This window comes from Corvus brachyrhynchos, unplaced genomic scaffold, assembly GCF_000691975.1.
Source record: "Corvus brachyrhynchos isolate BGI_N302 unplaced genomic scaffold, ASM69197v1 scaffold47, whole genome shotgun sequence".
Lineage (NCBI taxonomy): Eukaryota > Metazoa > Chordata > Aves > Passeriformes > Corvidae > Corvus > Corvus brachyrhynchos.
The window spans coordinates 642,615-653,793 of NW_008239292.1; the positions used below are offsets into that span (position 1 = coordinate 642,615).

The 11,179-nt window shown below is 59.5% G+C and overlaps 1 protein-coding gene across 1 annotated transcript in view; it reads left to right on the forward strand.

The window, feature by feature from the left end:
* Positions 1-902: 902 nt before the first annotated feature.
* UBTF (upstream binding transcription factor, RNA polymerase I) overlaps positions 903-11,179 on the forward strand; it is a 12,470-nt gene continuing 2,193 nt past the window's right edge. The window contains 16 exon segments of the mRNA XM_008638470.2: positions 903-960; positions 3,923-4,098; positions 4,379-4,462; positions 5,018-5,173; positions 5,883-5,947; positions 6,543-6,663; positions 7,100-7,210; positions 7,500-7,633; positions 8,226-8,367; positions 8,694-8,735; positions 9,461-9,574; positions 9,709-9,864; positions 10,281-10,436; positions 10,656-10,766; positions 10,854-10,942; positions 11,110-11,179. Of these exon segments, the coding sequence (XP_008636692.1) occupies positions 903-960; positions 3,923-4,098; positions 4,379-4,462; positions 5,018-5,173; positions 5,883-5,947; positions 6,543-6,663; positions 7,100-7,210; positions 7,500-7,633; positions 8,226-8,367; positions 8,694-8,735; positions 9,461-9,574; positions 9,709-9,864; positions 10,281-10,436; positions 10,656-10,766; positions 10,854-10,942; positions 11,110-11,179 (1,785 nt within the window).

An 11,179-nucleotide genomic window follows, 5' to 3' on the forward strand; every position in this document is an offset into this window, starting at 1 on the left:
AGGGGGATCCCCCTGAGGCCTCCAGCCCTGATCTGCCCTCCAGGGACTCCCCTGGTGGAATCCCCGATGAGGAGCCCCCCAGGCTACCATCCTGCCACCCCCCCACCAAGTTTTGGGGTCCTCCTCCCTAGGTTATCCTTCCCCATGGAGCCGTAAGATCCTTCCTAATGGGGTGAGAGGGGATCCTTCCCCTGGAGCCCCCCCTGTTGAAATACCTTCCTGCAGCTTGTTCTTCCCCCTTGGGAGACCCCTGAATCCCCCCGAGGTCTCCAAATGCCCCCCCTGCCATCTCCCTTGGATCTGGGGGACCACTCTCTTCTCCAAGCATGTCCCCACCTGTGGGGAGGATTTTGCTAGATCTGTGGTGGGCCTTCCTTTGAAACCCCCATTTTGTGGGGGGGAGAGAACCCCCTTAGAGGAGATCCCTTGGAGCCCTGTTGACTCAGATCCTCTTGATCCCGGGTTTTTGGATCCCGCCCACCCCAGGGAGCCACCTTGAATCTGTCTCCTCTGGGATTTATTGGGATCCCTCTCAGATCCTACCCTCCACCTTGGGGACAAACCCCTGGACCCTTCTCCCCTGTCTACACACCCATTTTCTCCGCCCCTCACCAGTGTGGGGGTCACATCACCATTAAGGATCCCCCTTCCTGGAGCTCTCCCCAAACCTCTCAGGGATGGGTGGTGGGGGTATTCCAGCACCTCATTCACCGGGGAGTGGAGAGGATGGACAGAGCCTGGATCGAGCTCCCCCCACTTCCCGTTAGAGCTGGGGGCCCCCCTGTCACGGTGGGGATGCCTAGCAGGGTTCTCCCTTTCCTTGCAGAGCTGTGCGGGAGTGATTTTGGGAAGAGGGTGAGGAGGGAGCCCGCGGGACCGTCCTGGGCACAGGCAGGTGGAGGATGAACGGCGAAGCCGAGTGCCCTGCAGACCTGGAAATGACAGCTCCCAAAAACCAAGGTGAGCCCCCCCGCAGCCCCCCTCAACATGACAGTGCTCCCGCGGGAATTCTGCTGCCGTGCTTAAAAATAATAATAAAAAACCTCAGAGCGCCGCTTTTCTCAGAGGGATGGGGAGGAGAAGGGATGGAGAAGGAGGAGGGATGGAGGATCCGTGATCCCGACTGCCAGCGGATCGAGGCGGGGGGGGAATCTGCCTCTCCGAGTTCTGATCTGCCGCGGGGAACACGCTCACACGTGTATGAGCACACGGATTCATGCTCCGCTGCGCCTGCAGCCCCTTGGCACTGGGATGCTCTTTTGAGGGGCTGGTGTTTCGGGTGGATTGGGAAGGGGGGGCTGGCACAGAGGTGCTGCCCTCCCTGCTCACATCTGGGCTGCATTAAAAGCCAAGCCGTTACCTTGGGCCTCCGGCTTCCAGACCCCGGCATGACATCAGAGCTTCAGCTTTTATTGGAAAAGGGGCAGGAAAACAAGGGAAAAAAGAAGGATGTTTATCTAGGGCAGCTTGCAGGGCTCTGCCACTCCACCCCTCAGAAACCTCCCGGGCCCCCCCCAAAGATCTGGAGCGCCGTCCAGCCCCTCACACCTGCCAGGTCCCCCCGATTTTCCTCCTTCCTTGCTGCAGTCGGGGTAGTTGCCTCGAGCGAACCCGGCTGGAGCACGTGTCCTTCTCCGGGACTTTAGATGGATTTAATTACACCGGGGCAGCTTTCCTAATATAGACCCGGCCCGGCCGGTGCCAGGAGAGCCGGGATAAATCGGTCCCAGGGCACAGACAACCCCATTCATCCTGGTGGGTGAACGCCGCAGTTCCAGCGTTCTTCAGCAAGCCCCTGGTTGAGGGAGGGGAACAGAGGGATGGAGGGCTGAGTGTGGGGGTCCCTGTTGTCCCCACTCTGCTGCCAGCGAGGATTTTGGGATGTTTCCAGTGGTTTTTTATGTATTCCTTTGGGATGTGGTAAGGCCGGCTGTCTGCCGGCGGGGGGTTCACGCGGGGCCAAAGGTCTCCGGGTGTTTCTGCATTTGAGGGGGGAAACTGAGGCACTGGGCTTGATGGGGGCAGGTTTGGGGGGGTGTCTCGTCCCCTTCTCCATCTCTTCTGGATTTTTATGGCTGTGCTGGTTTTGGTAATTCCTCCTGATTTCTGCAAGTGAAGTTGGCACCAGCTTCCCAGCCCTGTTCTGCCTCATTGGTCCTTGCCTGGGAGGCCTGGAAAGTGGATGGGAAAAACAGGACGACAGAATTTGGGACTGTGTTCTCCTTCTCGCAGCTCTGATCTCCCCCAGCCCTGTAGGGAATGGGGGTTTCCCATCTCTTTTCCATCTTCGTGGTGTTTTGGGATGAAGCCAGGAACATGGCGACGCACCCCAAGCCACCGGGCTCCCTGCTTTCCAGGGGAGCTCTTTCCGTCTTCTCCCTCCATATGAAGCCCTAATGAGGTCACTGTAGGGACCAGCTGGATCCTAAGCTGTTCCTGCCTTGACCCCCAACCAGGCAGGTCCAGGAGGGGAAATGGGATGGGGGGTCAGGTCCTGGCTATGCTCCCTTCACCAGGTCCCATGTGTCCTTTAACATCCCTTGCTTGGATTTGGGATTCCAGGGGAGTTGTCCTTCCCCAGACCCGTGCAAGGGCAGGAGGTGGAGGTGGTTTTGCTCATGTTGAGTCTTGAGTGGAGGGAGAGCTGCAGCTGAAGGAATCTCTGCAGCTGGATATTTCTGGGAGCTTGGTTTCATTCCTGGAGATGGAGGGAGAGATGCTCCACTCAAATCCATGACCAGCCACACTGTCCCCATCTCTTCAGAATCCTCTCTGTCCCACTGTCCCCATCTCTGCGGTGCTCCATGTCCCACAGGCAACTCCAAACGCCTCAGCCTTCACCTGGCAGAGATGTGAGGCAGGGAAAGCTGTGGTGAGCCAGTCCTGCACCGCCGGAATCCCGGGTGCCCACCCCGGGATGAGGCAGCCAGGGCTGTGTGGGCGGGTGGCTCCGGGCTCTGCTCCTCCTCCGGCCCATCCCCAGGGACTTTTCCTTCCGCTCCCAGGCCCCGCTGCATTCCCCAGGGCCACCCATATTTGCAGAGCACCCCGGGCTGTGCTCCCCAGCTGGCGTGGAAGTTTGGAGCAGGGAGGAATTCCCCTGGCAGGGAAGCAGCCCCACGGTTGGGGCTGGATGAGGCATTCAGGGCTGGGATATCCTGCCTGTTGCCTGTCCCGGCACAGTGCTGCTGCCTGTCCTGGCCTCACGGTTGCTCCAGGCTCTCTGGCTTTGCCATGTGCCCGTCCCACCATTCCAGTAACTTGTCCCTATGGGAGCTGGGGATGCTCCTCCCAGCAGCTTGGGGGATGTTGGGTGACATAAACATCATCCCTGCACTGTCAGGGACCCCTCTGTGAGACAGGGGGGGCTGTGCCGGGCTCTGTCCCCCCTCACTCTGTGGTGTGGGAGCTTTGACCTTGGCAGAGGTCACCATGGAGCTGGGCCCAGGTGATGGCAAAGCTCTCCGAGGTGCAGGAAAAGCAGCGCTGGGGTTTTCCCATTGCTCTGGACACATCTTTTCCACTTGGAAAGTGGGTTTCCCTGTTTCCTGCTTGGCTGGAGAGCTCATTGCTCCCATGTCGCTCCGCAGGGCGTAGGAAATCGCCCTCTGCTCCCGTGCAGCAGAGCCGTCCCTTATCTGATGGTTTTCTGGGATGAACAAGTCTCTCTGGTTTGCACTGAGTGGAATTTCTAGCTTTGCCTGGATTGTTTTGGCCCATAGAAAGTTGCTTGAGGGTGATGGAAACAGCCACTTCCCTTTGATCTTTAATCTCGAGAGGCAGCATGTGGAGATTACGTGTCCTGGCGTGCAGTTCGGAGCGGCACGCCGGGAGCTGTAGTCCCGGTATCCTGCTGGGAAGGGAAGGCAAGGGAAGGGAAAAGGCTGCCTGCCCCTGGCTGATCCTGTTTCTTGCTGCTCAGACCGCTGGTCACAGGAGGACATGCTGACCCTCCTGGAGTGCATGAAGAATAACCTGCCCTCCAACGACGGGAGCAAGTTCAAAACCACCGAGTCCCACCTGGACTGGGAAAAAGTGGCTTTCAAGGACTTCTCAGGGGAGATGTGCAAGATGAAGTGGATGGAGATTTCTAACGAGGTAATGGACACCACATGGGGCTTTGTGGGGACTTTGTGACAGGGTCTGAGTGTCCCGCTGACATTCCTAGGGCTGTTGGAATTGCCCAAGTTGAGTGCGCAGAGCCCTTGGCCATTGGTGCCGGCACCGTCCCTCTCCTGTCAGCACTGTGACATCAGCATCCTCAGAGGGGCTGGGATCCATCATTTTTGGGGTAGCATTACAAAACCCAGTGGGTTTCTGCCATGCCGGGGATCTGCCCTGTCTGCTGTTCAAGTCTTTGTTTCTTCATTCCACACAGGTGAGGAAATTCCGGACCCTCACAGAGCTCATTATGGATGCTGAAGAGCATGTGAAGAATCCTTACAAAGGCAAAAAGCTCAAGGTATTGGTCAGGAATTAAGATCACTCCCTAAAGGGTGACCCCACACTTCCCCAGGATGGGGGGCTGTCACCGCTGTGGCACCTCAGATCCACGTGGCTCCGCTGTGGGAGCCCCTGCAGGCACCTCACTGCCCGTAATCCCGGTGTCCGGCTGCCCAAGGCTCCGGAGGCTGCGGCGCTGGGCCCGGGCCAAGTCCCGGGTACATTTAATATGGCCGGCTGTGCTGCTGGCAGCCTGTGGCCCTGGGGCAGCTGATGCTCCATCCCTGGGAGTTGGGTCCCATCCCCTCCTCCTGCCTCAGTGTCCCCTCTCGCTCTGTGCTGACGGCTCTGGATGGCTGGAGGCCGCTCCCAAGGTTCCCAGCCGTGGGATACTGCAGTTCCTTGGGGAGCCCTTGTTCGCAGCAGTTTCCCCCTCCTTGCCTGCCATACCTGGATCGCCAGCAGGGCTGGATGGAGGCAGGTGCCCCTGGAGCTAGGGAGCCGTGGGTTTGGCTGTGCCCCTGTGGTGCTGCCAGCTCTGTGCTCAGTGTCCTCCACTCTGCTGTCTCCCCAGAAACATCCCGACTTCCCCAAGAAGCCCCTGACTCCCTATTTCCGCTTCTTCATGGAGAAGCGAGCCAAATACGCCAAGCTTCACCCCGAAATGAGCAACCTGGATCTCACCAAGATCCTGTCTAAGAAATACAAGGAGCTTCCTGAGAAGAAGAAGGTATGGAGGGGGGTCAGCAAGCCCCTTCCCACCACGTGCCTCTGTGTGCTGGGCTCTGCCCAGCTCTTCCAGTAAAACCAGCAGAGCCCAGGCTCTGCCTGGTGAGGGCTTAATCCAGCTCTGGACGGGAGAAACCAGGCGTTCATTTAGTCCCGTCAGACCTGTAAGACTTCCTTGGCTTTTCCTGTCCTGGTTCCCAGGATCTGTGGGGTGGAGGCTGGTTGGGTCTGTCCGTTGGTCCGTCTCTTCCCGCTGGACCTGGATGGTGGCTTTGCCGTTGGGTGGATCCGTGTTTAATGCTGGGGTTGAGGCACACGCCCCGCTGTGCCACCCTGTCCAGGCAAGGGACACAGGGACAGGCTCTGGGAGATGCTGGGAGCAGAGATCTGCCCACCTGGAGATGCCAGAGCCTGGGCAGGGCTTTGGGGGCCCCCAACTTTCAGTCTGGGGCATCCAGGAAAAGTCCAGGGCACAAAGTGCCACTGTGCCCTTTCCAGGGCTGCTGGGATGCACAGAGAGGGGAGATACCCAGCTGCTGAATCCCTGGGCAGGCTGGAAACCCTCCACAGGACCATTCCCTGGGCTGGGGAGCCCTTGAGTCCCTCTTGGGGTGGTGGGATGCCCAGCCAGGTCGACAGGGATGTATCTTCCTGCCCGTTCCCTGGTGCTGACATCCCTCTCCGCCTCTGCGGTGGCTTTGTGTCCCCAGATGAAATATATCCAGGACTTCCAGAGAGAGAAGCAGGAGTTTGAGAGGAACTTGGCGAGGTTCAGGTGAGCAGGCAGCCCCCCCGCCCCCCATATTTTCCTGGGCCCCTCCAGGCAGATCCAGATTCCCCTCCTGTGCATAGCTCACAGAGGAAGCCCTGATGGGCCTTTGGCTTGAAGAGAAGAGGGAATTCAGCCAAAAAAGAGCAAGGAAAAGGTGTCTGGAAGCATCCCTCCAGCTGGGAGACTGGATGAGGGGGAGAGCAGAGGACCAGCCATGCTCTGGAGGTCTGCAGGGTGGGGACAGGAGCCCTGCCACCAGCACTGATAAGAACTGAAGTGTCCCCCCAGTCACTCCAGACCTTCCCCTTGGACGTGGTTGCTGTGATCCAGGTGGATCCCGGCTTTCCCAATGACCTGCTGCTGCTTCAGGGTTACCGCTGAGCCCAGGGATGCCTTTAGCCAATGCTCCCCAAGGAGGGACAAACTTAAATCTCTCCTAAAACCCTCCTGCTCTTTTTTGGGACCCCCCAGTACCTGAGCCCATGGAGGCTCAGCCCTGCAGTGACAGTCACCCCTTAGCAGGCAGCTTTAGGAGTGCTCTCCTTGCCACTGCCACCTCCCTGATGCTCTCCCTTCCCCACCTCCTTGCCTGGTAAAGGGAAGACCACCCGGATCTCATCCAGAACGCCAAGAAATCCGACGTCCCCGAAAAACCCAAGACCCCCCAGCAGCTGTGGTACAACCACGAGAAGAAGATCTACTTGAAAGTGCGTCCAGATGTGAGTACGGTGGGTGGGAGTGAGTGCGAGTGTGAGTGTTGGGGGGTCCCGGACCCCGCTGCCGGGGGACAGGAGGGGAAGGGAGAGAAGCATTTTAGGGGGTCGGGATGGAGGACACCGCAGGAGCCTGGACCGAGGTAAGGAGGGGCTCTGCACACCTGGAAGAGGCTCAGGGATCCAGCCTCCACTTTTTGCCAGGAAGGGGTGACCACAGCCTGAGTCAGGGCAGGAAAGGATTCCAGCACAGACATCCACCTCTGGCCATGCCCCCCGCTCCCACGCACCCCCGCGGCTCCCAGCCGCCCCGTGCCGGGTGCCGTCAGGCCCCACCAGGCCACGCCATTTTTTTGCCATTTTTTTGCCATTTTTTTTTTTAATTCCTCTTTTTTTTTTGAATTTTACCCCTCTGCCCTCACCTCTGGCTTTGGGTTTTCAGGCCACCACGAAGGAGGTGAAAGAGTCGCTGGGCAAGCAGTGGTCTCAACTCTCGGATAAAAAGAGGCTGAAATGGATTCATAAGGCCCTGGAACAGCGGAAGGAGTACGAGGTAGGGAGCAGCCTCACCCGGTCCCCTCCACACTCGTCCCAACATTCACTCCGAGCCGCTCTGCATCCCAGCCCTGCGTGGCCTCTCCCGATAGCCAGCGTGGGGGTTCAGGCAGGTCCCGGCAGGTCCCTAGTGAGGCTGAGCCCTGCCTCTCCAGCCGTGTGCGGGGCAGGCAGCAGGATCCCTGGGCACAGGATTGATTAGGGCAGTGGTTGGCTTCTCTCTCCTCCTCCTCCGGCCCCGGCAGGCGGGGGTGGCAGCCCCTCTGACCACTCTCTGCTCTCCACAGGAGATCATGCGGGATTACATCCAGAAGCACCCGGAGCTGAACATCAGCGAGGAGGGGATCACCCGCTCCACCCTCACCAAGGCCGAGCGGCAGCTTAAGGACAAGTTCGACGGACGACCCACGAAGCCACCCCCGTGAGTCCTGTCCCTCACGGAGCCGTGGCCTGGGTGGATGCTGGTTCTTGCCAACGAGGACACTGAGACTTGGGAAGCCCAGATAACTTCTGGGAGCACAGACATAGGGGGGTTAGATGGCATTTATAGGACAAATCTTGTCACGGTCAGGCCTGGGAGCAGGCTGCCCAGGGCAGAGGTGGAGTCACCATCCCTGGAAGTGTTCAAAAAGTGTGGATGTGACACTTGAGGTCAAGGTTTAGTGTGGGCTTGGCAGTGTTAGTTAATGGTTGGACTCAGTGATCTGAGAGGGCTTTTCCAGCCTTAATGATTACATGATTCCATGATGATCCCATTAAACTAGTCCTTAAATGTACATTAAATGCACATCCTGGGGAGAATCTGTGGGACAGAACCACCACGATGCATCAGATGCACCATCATACTCTGGGTTTTAGGGGGTGATCCAGCCCCCAGCTGCCCTAAAACACAGGTACCTCACTTCCCTGCCTGGTGCAACCCAGCTGGGAGGTTTTGGGGAGGCTTTTAGCACCCAGCCTGCTCCACAGGGGCAGATTTTCCCTAACACTGGGCCCCTCTGGGGGTTTTTCAGGAATAGCTACTCCCTGTACTGTGCAGAGCTGATGGCCAACATGAAAGATGTGCCCAGCACGGAGCGGATGGTGCTGTGCAGCCAGCAGTGGAAGCTGCTCTCCCAGAAGGAAAAGGATGCCTACCACAAAAAGTGTGACCAGGTGAGTGGCTGAGGATGGACAGGTGGGGGGAGAGGCAGGTGGGCACCAGTGCTGTGGGGAAGGAACAGCTGGATGGGAGAGTCCGGGCTACAAATATCCCTGGAAACAAGCCCCTCACCCTTCCTCAGTCCCTGTGCTTGTCTGCATCACCGATTGTCCCTGAGGTCCTCGGTCACCTCCCCTTGATCCTGGCTCCTGTGTGGGACAAACAGATGGCCCAGGTGGAGGATGCTGTTGCCAAGGGAGTGAGGCTGGGTCAGGGGCTGCAGGAGGCAGGGATGGAATGAGGGATCTCTTTGTAACCGTACGTCTCCATCTTCCTTCAGAAAAAGAAAGACTATGAGATCGAGCTGCTCCGCTTCCTGGAGGTGAGTGAAGAGGGGGTGCAGGAGAGCCCGAATCTGGCAATGGGCGACTCTGCCCAGGGACTGGGATAGCTTAAATGGGGGGCTGCTCTCTTTGCTCCCCCAAAACATGTCTGAGCCCAGCCGTGGGTGCTGTGCAGGTAGCTGCACATAGCCTTGACCTTCCGGCTGTCCTAATGCCTGGCCCGGTGTCTTCCAGTTAGGCAGTGGGAGGTGAGGGTGGGCCTCCCAGCTGGGAGGGGAGCTGGGGTGAGCAGAGGGCTGGAGCTGGAGGGGAGGGTGTTCAGTGGCGGTGGCTGTGCAGCGTCTCACTTCCTTCCCTCGCTGGGGCGTGGGCGGGGGAGCCACACCGAGGCCACCCCGGCATCGTCCCCGTCCCTGGGCGGACGTGACGCGGCCCCGGCTGCGGCTGCAGGGGCACAGGGTGGAAAACCCAGGGGTGTGCCCGGATCCAGGCACCTGCCCACCTGCTTTCACTGAGAAACGGCTGAAGCGGGATGGGGACAGAGCTGGGGCAGAGGGACACTGCCCAGATAGGGGGTGACAGCATGGGGACCCCCACGCTGTACATGTGCAGTTCCAGATGCTGGTCCTGACTGCTGGGACAGGATTTGGATCAGGACACCCAAGTGCATTAATCCCCTTCCCCAATGTCCCTATTCCCCGATCGCCTCAGAGCCTCATTAGCGCTGGGCTTCTAATGATGTCTCTCCTCCTGTGCCCCCCAGAGCCTGCCCGAGGAGGAGCAGCAGCGGGTGCTGGGCGAGGAGAAGATGCTGGGCAGCAATCGGAAAGGGGCGACGAGTCCTGCATCCAAAAAATCCTCACCAGAGACCGGCAAGGTGGGAGCGGCACCAGGAGGGACGGGGCAGCACCTGCCAGAGGCTTGGGATGGGGTTGTGCATCTCAAGGGGCTTTGAGGGCTTTGGTCCCTCGGTGGGCTCGCCCCCCCTCACAGCCCCGTGTGCCCCCTCAGGCCAGCTCAGAGAAGCCCAAGCGGCCCATCTCAGCCATGTTCATCTTCTCGGAGGAGAAGCGGAAGCAGCTGCAGGAGGAGCGGCCGGAGCTGTCGGAGAGCGAGCTGACCCGGCTCCTGGCCCGCATGTGGAACGACCTTTCTGAGAAGAAGAAGGTTGGCACCATCCCTCTACTCCTCCTCCATCCCCATCTCCACTGCTCCCGTGGGCATCTCGGGCAGTCCAGGGGATGCTCCTGTGCTTGTCCTGCTCCAAGGGGCACAAATGTCCCCCAGAGCATCACAGTGAGCTGTCACACAGGTGCCAGTGTTGGCACCAAGGGGCACCACTGGCTGTGCTCCTCCCTCTCATCACCTGGGGGTCAAAACCCACCAGATAAAGAAACCTCAGAGCTTCAGTTTTAAGGCTTTGGTGGTTTTCCTGACGGGGGGAGTCCGGAGATGGGGTTGGGGTTGGTGGGGGGGCTGTCAATGCTACTGTGGGGGCAGTGCTGGGGGAGCTCCAGTTCCCTCCTGGTGTTTGGCAGCTGTGCCCCTGCCGTGCCCCCTCACCCCCTGTGCCCCCTGCCCAGGCCAAGTACAAGGCGCGGGAGGCGGCGATGAAGGCACAGTCGGAGAAGAAGCACGGCTCGGATAAAGAGGAGCGCGGGAAACTGCCCGAGTCTCCCAAAACTGCCGAAGAGATCTGGCAACAGAGCGTCATCGGGGACTACCTGGCTCGTTTCAAGGTGAGGAGTGGGCTGGGAAAGGGGCTGGAGGGTGGCAGGGTCATCACTCCCACCTGCAGGAATTCCCATGTGCTTTCTCCCTGGGTCTCACACCTGGGTTTGGGCTGGGAGCTGTGGGGAGGACGGGGGTCACAGAGGGAGCAGTGCTCCAGCGGCAGCACCCCAATGTCCCAGGGGTTTTGGGTGCGTCTGATGCATCGTGGCGGTTCTGTCCCACAGAACGACCGGGGCAAAGCGCTGAAGGCCATGGAGGCCACTTGGAACAACATGGAAAAGAAGGAGAAACTGATGTGGATCAAGAAGGCGGCGGAGGATCAGAAGCGATACGAGGTGGGTCCCTGTCCCGTCCTGTCCTTCGCCACGTCCCTCACCTGGTGCTGCCCCTCTCCCTGACCCTCTCTCTCTCCTGTGGCTCAGAGGGAGCTGAGCGAGATGCGGGCCCCTCCGTGCTCCACCAACTCCACCAAGAAAATGAAGTTCCAGGGAGAGCCAAAGAAACCCCCCATGTGAGTACCTGGGGGGTGAAAAATGGGGTCTGCCGTGCTGGTGGGAAGAGCCTGGAACAAGAGGAGGGAGGGTGGTGGGGACCCCAGGGTGGGTGGATGGGGGTTATGGACACCTGGGCTGTCTGTGCCCGCTGTCCCAGCCTGGTCCCTGCGCTCTCCCTGTACAGGAACGGTTACCAGAAGTTCTCCCAGGAGCTCCTGTCCAACGGGGAGCTGAACCACCTCCCGCTGAAGGAG